This window comes from Oryza brachyantha, chromosome 6 (assembly GCF_000231095.2).
Source record: "Oryza brachyantha chromosome 6, ObraRS2, whole genome shotgun sequence".
NCBI classification, from domain to species: domain Eukaryota; kingdom Viridiplantae; phylum Streptophyta; class Magnoliopsida; order Poales; family Poaceae; genus Oryza; species Oryza brachyantha.
The window spans coordinates 13,631,487-13,646,468 of record NC_023168.2 but is presented as its reverse complement, the minus strand read 5'-3'; the positions used below and the strand labels follow the sequence as shown (position 1 = coordinate 13,646,468).

The 14,982-nt window shown below is 38.5% G+C and overlaps 1 protein-coding gene across 1 annotated transcript; it reads left to right on the top strand.

Moving 5' to 3' along the window:
- Window positions 1-9,967: 9,967 nt before the first annotated feature.
- On the top strand, window positions 9,968-13,703 carry LOC102713469 (GDSL esterase/lipase At5g45910-like). Its single transcript, XM_006656080.2, has 5 exons — window positions 9,968-10,352; window positions 11,033-11,248; window positions 11,374-11,522; window positions 12,647-12,923; window positions 13,141-13,703. The coding sequence occupies exons 1-5, from the start codon at window positions 10,001-10,003 to the stop codon at window positions 13,356-13,358; spliced, it is 1,212 nt and encodes a 403-aa protein (XP_006656143.2). The 5' UTR covers window positions 9,968-10,000; the 3' UTR covers window positions 13,359-13,703.
- Window positions 13,704-14,982: the final 1,279 nt, after the last annotated feature.

The following is a 14,982-nucleotide window of genomic DNA, read 5'->3' as shown; positions in this document are numbered from 1 at the left end:
TTGGAGTGATAATTTATTACGTTCCAGAGCAATTTTGTATAAATCTCGATCCATTTATACACGTGGGATTCACATATATCCATTATCTTGCCCATTAAATTACTCACTCATGTGATTTGAGTATGGATAATAATATCTTTAATTATCTGTATGGAAGGCCTATATGAGTGGAAAAGGTATATGAGTGGAAAAGGAAGGAGACGATGGAGAAATTAAAATAAAGTCTCGTCAACATGCATGTATTGAGGTTGAGGCTGCGTGCGAAGTGCAAAAAAAAGGTTGCGACAGTTGACACCAGATTAGGGCACATAAAAAGGACTATTATTGTTGTCTCTATCACTATATGCTCGCTGACGTAGAATAGAGACAATAGGAGAGAGAAATGCATTGTTTTGTATGAAATCAGCAAAACATCAACTCTTGACGCATAAAACGAGGAGACAACTAGAAAATCTGCTTTGTACGTGTGCTGACTCTAATAAGAGACGGCGACTAGATGGAATGCGAACAGAAAATTAATTAGTCTATAATTATTAAGACTCGGCTTGAGAGGTTGTTATTTGTATAAAGAATTTTTTTTCTGACTTGACTTAAGATAGAGCCCATAATAAACGATCTACCATTAGACATGCCCTTAGGATATATAGATCCCTATCTCTCATGGACACCGGAGTTATATATTTCAGTACTACAACAACAAGCGCAAAAAAATTATTACTGCTGCATAAATTACAACAATATTAAATTCATTTTCTTCCAAAGATTACAGAAAGCCGGCCAGCGACGTCCTAATGAAATGGGAAACACTAGCACTACCACGCCCGGCCCAGCACGGACAACCAGATATGGTCCAGCACGGGACTTTCATCCCCTCATCCGAACCCACGAGCCATCCTAGCTTGTAATAAGTATAACTGAAACGGTTAATTAATGATTAAAAAATAATTTATAAATAAAATTTGTATGTATGTGTTCTTATATCATTGAAAAACCGAGTTAGGAAAATAAATTATAATTAAAAACTCTTTAAATTTAAGTTTTTAAATTTTAATTTTAGTTTATAAGTGTAAGCGAAAAGACGAGACCCACTGCCTCAGCGCGGTAGGTTCCTTGTTCCATCCATGCTGAAATGCAGCAGATAGTGAGATAGATGCTTCCTGAGTGCCTCATCATATACGGTACTCCATCCGTTCTATATTATATGGAATTTTGATTTTCTGTTTGCAATCTTTGACTACTTGTTTTATTTAAAAATTTTGAAAGTATTATTTATTTTGTTTATTATTTTCTTTATTGTTAAAAGTAGTTTAAGTATTACTTATAAATTTTTATATTCATACTAAATTTTTAAATAAGACGAATAGTCAAAAATTATAAATGAATAGTCATGTTATGGGACAGGTAGTACCTATGTTTGGTCCACTCATACATGTACATGCACCCCAGCTGCAGGTTCAGTGCCCACCCCCTCCTGCTACTGGCTAATGGTACATATAGTGTACCATAGATTGCATGCCTGCCCAACCACTTGTATGTAAGTGGAAACTTAACACAGACGCTAGCTGAATGTTTTGTGCTTTAGAAAGGATAAAACATATTATGTTATTTTTAGAATAAATAGAAAAATATTTTTCATGAAACATGTGACCATCTTTTTTATATAGGAAATATCCATATCAATTTGATTTTATGTTGATATCCATATAAATTTGATTGATTTTTAATATTACGAAGTTAATGGGGGTAAATTGTAAAAAATACAATGGAAGTAGGTGGTGGTGACAGCCCGCCACCACTAGAGGCTTTTATAGCTGTAAAGATATATAGCTTGTTTTGGACGATAAATGGCATGTTTGGAACACATGAAAATTCGTGATATTTTAGTGCTGTGTTTTCTATTGGAAACATGATGATAGTTGTTATTCGTAAAGACGGTAACCTTCTCCTATATTTCAGCGCCATGTTTAAGATAGATGGTTGAGAGAATTATTATCGATGGTTATTTATTTGATAATAGGATAAATTTAAACATTTTTTAAAAAGTAAACATAATAAACAGATTAAAACAATGGTCTACAAAATGCAGTAAAGGGAAGGTTTTTTTTCAAAAACGATTTTTTCGAAACACAATCAAATAATCAGTTTCAATAACTGAATAAATGAGCCAAAAAGAACCATGCCTAGATAAACAAAAGGGGATGACTTTTCGATAGCTACACCAAAATGTGTGGAGTGAGGAGAGTTATTTACAGGCGGCTAAGCTAGCTGCTTGGTGGGCTAAGGGCTAGCTGTAGTACTACCAGGGTTGGAGTCTAGCGAGAGCCACCCTCTTTCCACGTAGCTGCAGTGTGCCATGTGTGTAAGTGCTGGCATTGCCCCTTCGATTGGACACTCCCTTTGGTTGGAGTGGAGGTGACCATCTTCTAGAAGGGTGGTATGTGCTGTACTTGCACTTAACTGTAAACTATATACACACACCCACTCTATTAACTTCACGAGTCATAATTACTTTTACTAGTGTAGCTCTGTGTTATTTTAAGTTCGGTTGGTAACTATCGTGAAAAATCAATTGATATTATTTATAAAACAACTTTTTTATAGACAATATTTTAAAAAAATATTTAAAAAAACTTACTGTTCAGCGGTTTAGAAAATAAACACGTGGAAAATGAGAAAATATAAGTTGAGAAGGAGTTACAAGTTACTAGCATGCAAACGAGAACACAGAATTGCAAAATAGGAGGGGGAAAGGGGGATCATGGTAACTCTCATACATTTTTATCTTTTTTTTTGGGTTTTTGGGTTGTATAGGAATGAGGTTAAAGGTCTGAATCTTCTTATATATATAGTTGAGTAATTGACAGCGGCTTTCTATGTCTACAACAGCTAGTATATCCCTTAATTAAAAAAACAGCTCGATCCTCTTGATAATAAATATTTTCAATAAAATATATATTCTTCCGATCCATCTTGCAAAAATACAGTATGTACCAGTGGTATTTCGAGGCATGCATTTGGACACATGTATCATGAGCTTGTGTTGCTGTAAAAAAAAAAGAAAAAAAAAGCTATCAAGTGGTTCACTTCAGATCTATCCTTCCTACGCTTGACTCTCAAGTCCAAATCAATGAAAGCTCTCTGCCTTAAAAAAAAAAAGGGTCTTATTTTCTCCCTTTTAGTGATGCTTTCAGGTTGCATTCGCTGGTTGCTAACAAAAAGAATGTTAAGACCACTCTGTCATAACAACCTCAAAAATCTTGATTAGGACAGTTAACCGCGTCAACACAAACACTCAACCTTCCCCAAAAGCGGCAATCAAACCACCAATCCAGAGCCAAATTACACAGATCACACCACACAAAACTCCGGCTATGAAACTAATAAAAAATAAAAAATATTTCTGCCCCTTTTTGCCATCTCATTTCAGTTATTTGTAACTGTAACTAACATGAGCATATGTTATCTTCTTCTTTCTCTCCGAATCAATAATGTAATCCACTATATATCCTTTTCAGTTTTTCTCCCGACATGTTAATTGGAAGTTTCTTTGGAGGCCCCTCCATTAGTGTCCAGGGAAAGGACTGCAGGTTGATAGATTTGGCTCACCAACTGCTGCTGCTGCTGAATTATGTACTTTCAATTATTCGCAGCTTTTTGCTGGCGATCAAGCTTATATGGTTATCACTACTGTATGGGGGAAGAACAGGACGGCTCTGTTCCAGCTAGGCTGCTTCTTTGCGTGCCTATGGACTATGGTGAGTGAACCTAACCAAAGTGTTGACTCTAACCAACGACTTAATATTGCAGCTTGTTTGTAGCAAGAAAAACTTTGCAAGGTTGGGATGGCATATACGATAATTGTAAAATCTCGGGTGTCTCGTAACGTGTCACAGACACAGACATATAAGACCTGAATATCGATCAAGCGAATGATCATGATATTTTTGGATTGTGAATAAGGGGTTGCATTTCTCTTTGCTTACATTGTGAAAGGGTTGCTTGTGTTTTTTTTCCTTGACAATTTTATGGTATCTTATACTACTAGCGGTACAGTAGTTTAGTAAATTTAAATCTAACTTTGTATTTTTAATAAGTATATTAAATATTTTATTTAAAACTTTGGTAATATATCTTACCAATTTATTTATTTTAACATGATATATAACTTATATATTTTAGTTTCAATTTTACCCTATAAAATTTATACTACACCTACTACCGGTGTAGTATAATAAAATCAGATCCCTTGGATCTAAAGCAATGTATGCTCACAATCATTTAAGGGTATGTTAAAAAATATTTCTTCTGGTGTATCAAATATATTGGGGTTGCACCCTTGAAATTTTTTTATTTTTAAAATTTTTTTAATAAATAATTTTATTACTAAACCTTCCGGAAAAATATTTTCAAAACTGAACATTTTGGCCACGCCATTGCTGGTGGCGTGGCAAGACAACGCTGTCACGCCGCATGTTCGGACATTGTCAATAGCATGGCAAGACAATGTTGTCACGCCACCGACAATGGCGTGGCAAGCCGTTTGGCCACGCCAATGTTGGTGGTATGGCCAAAAGGTTTATGGGGTGAAAATATTTTCTCCGGGGGTTTAGTAATAAAATTATTTTAAAAAAAAGTTTTTTAGTAATAAAATTATTTTAAAAAAGGTTTAAAAAATAAAAAAGTTTGTGTACCCTTCTAAATGGGCTGAGAAGATCAGAGAAAAGCATAAGTAAACAGAGAGTGTACCTACCACTGTCTTGCTCGGCACTAGCCGTTGAGTTGCTGGCAGTAGTTTGTCTTCGATTCAGTATTAATATATTTGACAGTGTCTTCCATACTAGAGTAATCAAGTATCTAATCAGTACATTTGCAATTTGCAAATAATAAAATGGGATGCGCACCTTTTTTTCCCGGCCTCCGCAATATTTGCAGCATGTGATGTGCTCTGGAATCTTGTGATTGTGCCAGAAAGTGTTTGCAGCCAGCCAATGCATGTTCCTCTGATCTTATATCCTCGCCTCTGAGCACTGGATCAGCATGCGTTAGGTTGACCCCTCACATGCATGCACAAAATTAATAAATTTTGCAGACTCTTTTTTTAGTTGAGAAGAAGTACTAATTAATTAATCTGTGCTTAGGAAACAATATATGGTCAGTTTTCTGCCAACTTGGTTTGATTAGTTTGCACTTCCAATATTTGGAAAACGTATCTCTTTAATTTACTTGTGAATAAGAATTACTAGTTGCTTTCAACTTTGAAATGATTTCATATTGAATGGGTTTTGGCACGTCGATGACCACAGATATCACCTTGTTTGACTAATGTTAAATCTCTATCCAAACTCCCTCTGCTGCAGGAGGAGAAAAATAAATACTTGAGGCGTGCTTGCATGTGTATGGGTCTTCCAAACCGTGTCATGGTTGGACAAGCATCTGATGCTTTTCTTCCTCTTCTTCTTCTTAACAGCATTAGTCCTATATATATATAGCCTGGCATGACGATTTTAGCCAAGACTCTTTTTTTTTTGAAGAATAGTGAGTACTTTTTCTCTCTCTAACGCATCCATCTTCAATTCTTCATATATAGGATGCCCGTAGTCTGATCATTTTTTTTTCGCAACAAAATTAAGTAAAATAACAAGAAACTAGCTAAAATCTGAAAAAGAAGAAAGAGAATCTTCTCCCAACCTTTTCATTCTAGAACTGAAAAACAGTCCTTTACAAATAACAGTTAGTTACAGGAGCAACCGACATTTGCCTCTGTCCTCTAGCAACTCAAATTAAGCAGAGAATCCATGCATGCATAAATATTTTTAATCTGAGAGTGGCACGTCCTACCAACTCGTTTGCTCCTCCATTATATGCAAGCATTCAGTACGTTCGGCCACATATATGAACAGAAGCTGATAAGTGACACTCCTATATGGAGTATGTGGCTACAAAACTAGCTTAGCTTGGGGATGCATTTGCAGTTGCAGCAGCGTGTTGGCCAACGCGGCCAACTAACAGTAATGGCTCAACAACCTTCAGCGCGTTAGCTGCTTTTAATGGCTCTAGCCATTTTGTGCTCGTCATCTTTTTCTTGGGTTGGAGCTAACTAGCTAGCAGCATGAAGTTGCATGACATTTTCTGATAATTTTTCTACTTCCTCCACAAGGGTTATAGATGCATAACCCTGTTCACTCGAGGTTAATTTCATTGTCTATAATAGAATTAGTTGTATATATCCGACTAGTTGGTATAAAGACCATAGGTCATGCCTTTATATTGAAAAAAAATACTCCATCATGTAATTAGTTTTATCTAGTTAACCGGTGAAAGCACGAGCACTTGTATATTTTCGTTTTTTATTATACTTATATACCAAATATTTAATTTTTAACCTTAAATTTAAAGTTGATTTTTGGGTTTTTTCACCGAAGCGTAATTTCCCGCATTAATTTTTAGATAGCTAAGAATATATATATATATATATATATAAGTTTTATTCATAAATTATTTTTCTATACAAATATATCATTTGGTTTTTTTATGAAAAACTAAACAATCACCCCCCTGGAGAGGTTGCACTTAAAAGCATGGATGCCATTGAATGGACAGTTGAACAAGCAGGGCACTAGAGAAAAGGCAAAGGAGCCAGCCGGCCGGCCGGGGCAGAGCAACACAACCGATAAAAGCGGCCATTTTTTTCCCCGGCGTGAAAAGCCGGCCGGCCGGCACCGATCGAGCTGAAGGTGAACCTGGTTGGCGCAGGTACAGATCCAGTTAATAATGGTGCAAGATCGCAGAAAAGAGAGGAGAAAAACAGCATCTCATTATGATCCATCATCTACCCCAGGAATGTAGAGTGTGACTATGCTCCTGTTTGCATCAAGTGGTGGTAGGCCAGGAGCTGCAGGACTTTTGCATTCAGACAAAACCGGCCGGGTAAGGGAATTCTAACCGGTTATTATAATCTAAACAGTATTACAATTTGGCCTATCAGAGTCAGCTGAAACAAATAGATAGATGATTGTAACAGATTATTATAATCTAAAGCCCATATTACTATCATACGGCAAGCTCGTCTAAAGGTGTTTTTTTAGATTATTGTATGGTTAAAGACTCATCTTTCTTGGATACTTTAAAATAGTTACACATATTTGTCATTCTTTTCTACTTTAGCTAATAATAATCCAGCTTACAGTAATCTGACTCAATAATGCAGATTATAATAATCTCTAGCTGAAACAAACAAACAGGCCTTAACCCATACTTGCTAGTGTTTTTCCATGATCAATAATTTTATTTTTTTAGACATTGACAATGGTTTATAGTGAAGGCGACGGTAGCGGCGGAGCTCAAGTAGTTGCGTAACCTGCCAAGGAACTAGATCAATCACTGACTACAACAGTGAAATGGGGCTACACCTAAGAACCTACACCAGAGAAGAAGAAATTAAAACCATCTAAAAACACCAAGACATAAGAACATGATTCATGTCAAGCTTAAGACAGTACAGTCAACTTATAAGGGCATGAGCAATAGAAGTCTCTCAGAAGTTATCTCAAGAAGAGAGTGTGGATAATCTTGGTTATATTACCTCATAATATACAATGGTTTTGGCTATGTCAAGATGGCTTAACATTTCAGTCCTCTATTTCTTCAAATCAGCCTACAAACTTTACCAAAATATGATACTAAATATGCAAAATAACCTATAGGACCAACAAAATTTATATCCATGATCTTGTCTGACGAGTCAACCCCATTCCCTATCCTAACGACGCCACTGCCCTTGCAACCTTCCTCTTTAGCCACCATCGCGTAACTTTGCCTCCTTGCCACCAAAGACATGGAGGCACCTCCACTAAGGCAATCATCGACTCAAGCTACCCCTTTAGGAGCAACAAACATCTCCTCCTCCTCCTCTTTTGGATTCAACGGTAGAGTTTCACGATCGGCGTGGATCGAGGTAGTGGCGCTAGGTCCGTCTTTGGGATGCCACCGTTGGCAACCACAACGAGGTCGGTCATCTTCCCTATAACCCGCGAAGTGATCGTATTCACTGGCAACCAACCCTTGAGGGGATGGTACACTCACCCAATGCAATTTCTAATCATGGTTCACACGCAGGCCAGAATGGCTTCTGAAAGGCACACAGCCCTGTAAAGCCATTGCTCTAACTAAGCTAGTGGCTTGCGAACAACATGAAGTTCTAAGGGTATTCGCTAGCACACAATTCTTACATGTAGTTTTTAGCGACCTCGAGCACTCCCCTTATGAGTTTTAATGACATGGACTAGCCTATTCTTACATGTAGTTTTTAGCTACCAATAAGCTTTTATAGTATACTCTTCATCGAAAAGATAATGAGAAAAATCCCTACATACCCTTAAAAACTTGCTCAATCCCTTCCATACCCCTAAATTTTACCTCATCCCTTACATGCCCATAAGTTTTCGTTTCAATCCTCTCTATACTCATTTATGATATTTGATAATTAGTTTACCGTTAAATATTTTTAAAATAACTATATCACCCCTATATGCTTATGTGCTACATACTCTATAAATTTTCATGTGAAAAAAATAATTACTAAAATAAAAGGGATATAATCATTTAATACCAAAATTGAAAAACAAATTTTGAAATTTCTTAAAAATTATGATTAAATCCATACATTAGTTTCACCAGAAAATTATGAACTAAAACTATATGTTATTTAGGTAGGTTGAATTTTGGGGAAGATGTACAAAATTCATTAAATTTGATTTGAAGTTTATTTAAAAAATTAAAAAAAATTAATGTGATAAAATAATTTCATCCCCTTTGTTTTATATAATGAATCTTGTTCTATTACATATTCATTGAAAAGTAATTTCTAGATTTGATGCAAAGCTTAGTTTTTTGCAATAAATATTTTTAAAAATTTTAATGAAATTATGTTTTATTTTTCTAAAAATTATACCAAATATTTATTCATCTATCCCTTATTGTGTTTCACAACCTAAGTAATTTATACATAAAACATTTCTAGCTTTTAGCAATATAATAAGGACAATAAAATCATGGTCAAACTAATGGTCAACTAACGGAATGATCAAATAAAAACTCAAGGATATATAAGAGATCAAGTAAATCTCAGGGGTGTAGAAAGGATTAGATGAAATTATAGAAGCATACATGGAATTGGCCCAAAAAATACAAGCACTGTCCTATGATTTTATAAAAATGTGTTCTCGGTTTATGAAAGATAAAACATTTTATGATTTTATAGCTATTTAATATGCCTATGCTATTTTTCAAATCTCAAAAATAAAATTTAGTTTATTTATTTGAACTAGAGCCGGCTACCGATTACGCGTGGACCGACCATGCACATCTCTACTATTTAATAGTAAAAATGATAAAATTAAGTAATTTCATGAACCTCTATATATAAACATGTTTTTTTAAAAAAAATATTCTCTTCGTTCTATATTATAAGACTTTTTAGCGTTACCTAGATTTATGTGTGTACTAATGAATCTAGACACATACATAAAAATATACATTAATACATAAATAAATCTAGTCAAACCTAAAAAATATTATAATATAAAACGAAGAGAGTACAATTTAGCTAGTTAAAAAATATACAAGTAAAACTAAAGAAGTAATGCGAACTAAGTAGAATAGAATAGACGAGTAGTTGCGGAACAGCGCTCACTTCATTTAATAGGTTTTAATACGGAGGGCCCTTCCTCCCTAGCGTGCAATATCCACCGGATTCCCGCGGCAGTTTACCACAGAGAAGAAATTGCTACCGCTGCACTGCACTGGATCCATCCCAACCACAGCGCCAAACCACACCACCTCACCCTGCATTGCAGCAACTACCCGCCACAAGCACCACCTCCTCACTGTCTCCCTGCACTGCACTGCCACTGCCACGCCGCAGTTTATATAAAGCAAGCAGCAAGCCGCCTCGCTAGAGCTTCCCCCGTCTCTCTCTCTCTTTCTCTCTCTCTCACCGCACATGCGCGGCATTGCCGTCGTCGCCTCCTCCTCCTGCTGCCGACACCCGCAACACCGCCAGCACCAGCAAAGGCTGCCGCCAGCAATGGCGCCCGGCCGGCTGCAGCTGGCCGTCGCCGTCGTGGCGGCGCTCTGCCTCCTCGCGGCGGCGCCGGCTAGGTGCCTGGCTGCCCGGAGCAAGAAGTCGTACGAGGCCATCTTCAGCTTCGGGGACTCGCTCTCCGACGCCGGGAACCTCATCGCTGACGGCGTCCCCAAGGCGCTCACCACCGCGCGCCCGCCCTACGGGATGACCTTCTTCGGCCGCCCCACCGGCCGCTGCTCCAACGGCCGCCTCGTCGTCGACTTCCTCGGTACTGCACTGTACTACATGCATTCCGGCTTCCACCTTAGCTTTTAGCTGCTCATCCATGGCGTATGTCTTCTTCCTCCTCCTCCCTTGGCCTCGTCGCCTCACGTATTATTCTTTAATGGACTGATTCGCAATAACCAATAGAAATGTCTCCGTTACTATTAAAAAGTGCCAATTTTGGGGGTGTGAGAGTGAGATGAGACCTTGCTCTGACCTTGGTCATCATGCAATTGACCTTTCTTTCCTTTATTTATTTTACTCTCAACTAATCAAATTTCTCTTCAACCTTTTTTATGTTCAGTCTTTGAAGCCTAAAAAAGATGCAGTTTTTTTTTTCTGGTCGGTGAAAATAAAACCTGTGGTAAAAGAGCCTGTGCTTTGCGATGGTGAAATTATTGCTGCCTCTCCCTTTCTGCGACAACAAAGCAATTGATTGTGAACTAAAGTTCCTTTTTTAAAATTTCTATCCCTCCTCCTCCTGAAAAGAATCACGAGCTGCTGTGGTGATTACTGTTGCAAGGTCTCTCCATCGACAGCTTATCTGTTTCTCAATCGATTGCTTGACTGCATTGTGATACATTGTCTGCTTTTGTTCAGAGAAAAAAAAAAAGCAGAGCGATTTGATTCCAAAGTTGCTGTGTTCTTTTTTTCTGATGGGGAGAAGTGATTCTTGACTTGCAGCCGAGCACTTCGGGCTGCCGCTGCCGCCGGCGTCGAAGGCGCACGGCAAGGACTTCAGCAAGGGCGCCAACTTCGCCATCACCGGCGCGACGGCGCTGGAGTACTCCTTCTTCAAACAGCACGGCATCGACCAGCGCATCTGGAACACCGGCTCCATCAACACCCAGATCGGATGGCTGCAGGACATGAAGCCCTCCCTCTGCAAGTCGGAGAGTGGTGAGAAAAAGAAAACCCAAGAAATCAATGGATTTCTTTCTTTCTATCTCTTTCTTTCTTTCCTGAGATGATGCAGTGGATGAACAGTTTTGTTTGGTTTGGCCGTGTGTGGTTGGATGCTGCAGAGTGCAAGGACTACTTCGGCAAGTCCCTGTTTGTGGTGGGGGAGTTTGGGGGAAATGACTACAATGCCCCTCTCTTCTCCGGCGTCGCCTTCTCCGAGGTCAAGACCTACGTGCCCCTCGTCGCCAAGGCCATCGCCAACGGTGTCGAGGTAAAGATTTACCCATGAATCTGATGAATTCCATATAATTTCCTAGAGCAAGATGATACTTGAGTTGCATCACATAATGCACATGCACAAACATATTGCTGAAGTAGTGAAGCAGCAGCACAAATGTACTACATTTGGAGAGTACTGCAAACTTGTGTCACTGCAGATCTCAGATATGTCATAGCTAGACATTGTCTAAAATGATAAGGGCAAAAATAAAACAGCACGGATGAACACGGTATGTGGTACAAATTGAAACTTGTGCTCATGATCAAATGGGATAGCTTTGGAAAGTGTTCAGGAAATACTTTGGATTGGATGCAGTAAGTTTTGACAGTGCTGTGTTTTATTCGTCAGTGAGATTTGTGAGTAGATTGGCTGTTAGGTAGGCATTAGCATAGTTAATACACATTTTAATGCTCTGGATCTATGGATCTCAATGTGATGTTCAGAATAGTCAACTGGGATTACCAGTCCTATTGACACTAAAATAGCAGGATAACATGTGATATATATGGTACCAACCAGAATGGTAGAATCTATAGGCTAGTCAGGCACTTAACATGAAATCGCTATGGCTGCAATGCTTTGAAAAGGAAAAGAAACTTTGTTTTTCACCTGCATAGATCACCTCTACATATGAGTGACAGCATGGGGTTGTACTTTGCCTACCAAAATGAGTTAATCTACAGTGCATCAGGTTGTTGCTTAGTGCAGCCCCATGTGATGTGTAGGTGAGGAATTTGATCTACAGCATGATTGCACAATGAAGAGAATGGGCATGCAAAAGTTGTGGCTGGTGAAAGTAGGGAATCATTTGTTATGTGCATGCCCATCATGAAACGGCAGTCACATGAAAAGGTTATAGAAAAAAAATAGATTGTTTCCCCAAAGTTTAAGCAGATGGAACAAATTTATTAGTAAAGTAGTGATGTTTGTTCTATTAGTATAAACCGATGGTTTTCGAGTCGTCATGCGAGGAAGTGTTTGATGTGCACATACTCTAGGAGTGAGACTAGTTTGCAAGTACAGATTTTCTTTTTAAGTAGACACCAGATTTTGATCTATTGACCGAATTTATTTACTGAGATGAAATCTGAAACCTTCTGTGTTTATTTTATCAGAAATTGATCGAGCTTGGTGCAAAAGACATGGTGGTACCTGGAGTTCTCCCAATTGGATGCTTCCCCTTGTACCTGACACTGTACAATACCAGCAACAAGGCAGACTACAATGCCCGCACCGGATGCCTTCGGAGATACAACCGTCTTGCCTTCCATCACAACAGGGAGCTCAAACAGCAGCTTGATGAGCTTCAGAAGAAGTACCCAGAGACAAAAATCATGTACGGCGATTACTTCAAGGCGGCAATGCAGTTTGTCGTGAGCCCTGGAAATTTTGGTGAGTCTTCCTCGATGGAGTATGTCGAAAACTTTAGGTAGATATTCAGGAGTTTCAGACAACATATATACTTCTCTTATGAGTTATGAAACGCCCGAAAAAATATCAGTACTAGTCAGTATACAACATCAGCTGTGGTTTACAGGACTGAACTTTATGGTTCAGATTTGTATCACCATATATCATGGTCTAAAACACTGGTGATGTGATGTTGCAGGTTTCAGCTCAGCTATGCAAGCTTGCTGTGGTGCTGGAGGCGAGGGCAACTACAACTTCAACCTGAAAAAGAAGTGTGGTGAGGATGGTGCTAGTGTGTGCTCAAACCCGTCGTCATACGTGAGCTGGGACGGCATCCACATGACCGAAGCTGCGTACCGCTATGTTGCCAATGGCTGGTTAAATGGGCCATATGCTGAGCCCCCAATCCTGAAGTGAGAATTGAGGTTTTTGACTGTATGTAACAGCTTTGCTGCATTGTTGCTGCTGCTGCTAAATATATGATAAATGAAGAGAGCTTCAGTCACTGAAGAAATTAAGTTATATGAGTAACAGTTGTTTAGTTTTTCTCTTTTTTTTTTTCATTTGGAAGAATGTATAAACTGTGCCAGTATAGATATCTTCCAAAATGGATGGATGAACTGGTGCCAGTATAGATATGTTCCAGAAACTGAGAAGCTGTAGTACAGATGTACCATGTTTGACATGTTTCATGATTCTTTTCATTTGTCAAAAAACTTTGGGTAATATAATTTATGGCAATAAAGGGATCACAATTGTGCATCTATAGCTCTCTGCCTCATGAACCTTTTGTAATGTGTTAATTAATTATTCCATCCTGATCTCTCTTTGCATCGTCGATATACATCTTCAATAACCGAGCTATCAAAGTGTGATACAAAGAAGACATGATTCCCTGGCTTGATGGGTGACACAATACCAAAGAGCTTCAATGCTCTGATAGGTGCCTAATTGCTAATTCATATCTCAGCTTGGAAGAACTGAATAATTGCTGAAATGGACCCAAAGAAACATCAGTACCACAATGCTGGTAACAAACAATCAAAGAAGATGCACGGATTAGGAACCTAATCCTCCCACAATTTTCTCTGGATTGGAGTGCAAGACTGCAGGAAATCATCTCAAAAGGATCATCATCTGAACATCCTCTTGGGTGAAGAACACATGATGGTTAGTCTAGCAACCGGCATCATCTGAACATCCTCTTTAAAGCCCAAGAGGGTACAGCACAAACACCATTCAAGAGTACAACACTGTAACACCAACCCCAAACTCTGAACTTAGAATGATCTGTCACAACTTGCAAGCCTGCCTCTGTCAGAGATCGGCACGTACTCCTAACATGGCGAAATTAACGAGGGAATCTGTTGGATCTTACAAGGGATGGGGATGATGTGTACTATGTATGGATGGTCCAGATTGAACCCCACATGATGGAGTAAATGAGGATCCATCCAACCACTCGTCTGTCACCTGCTCTGAACTTCTGAACAAGTGAACATGTTCCTGCATCCTCAAGATGACTTCTGTTCTTGTCTTCATCAGCGTAAGATGTACTACGTACCCTAGTGACAGTAATTACTGCTGCAACGCACAGTTGACATTTCAGTGTACGTGGCCAATGGAAAGCGTCGTGCCAGTACGTTCTGGGACGACGTAAAACTTTGAGCACACGTATAGAATTGAATTATACAAAATGTCAGTACACAAGCTGGTGACCGATTCCAGTATCGTATTGATGAGGGTAATATCAGCCCTGTCGATGTTCTATGTGACAATACATGACAATAAATACATAGAGTGGCAAGTGAAACTTCTTAAAAATACAAAAATAGGTCTTTAAACACGTTGGAACAAATTAGCATGATCAATATATGAAAAAATTGGAGGCTCTAATTTTGTGGGGCCATGTTTTGTAACAGAAATTAAACATGGTTATCGACTACCCTGAGTAATAGCCATGTCCTTCACGAGACCATCCTAGTAGCTTATTTAAATTTGGTCATCCATATTTTTATTTGAATAATTATCTAAAACAGTA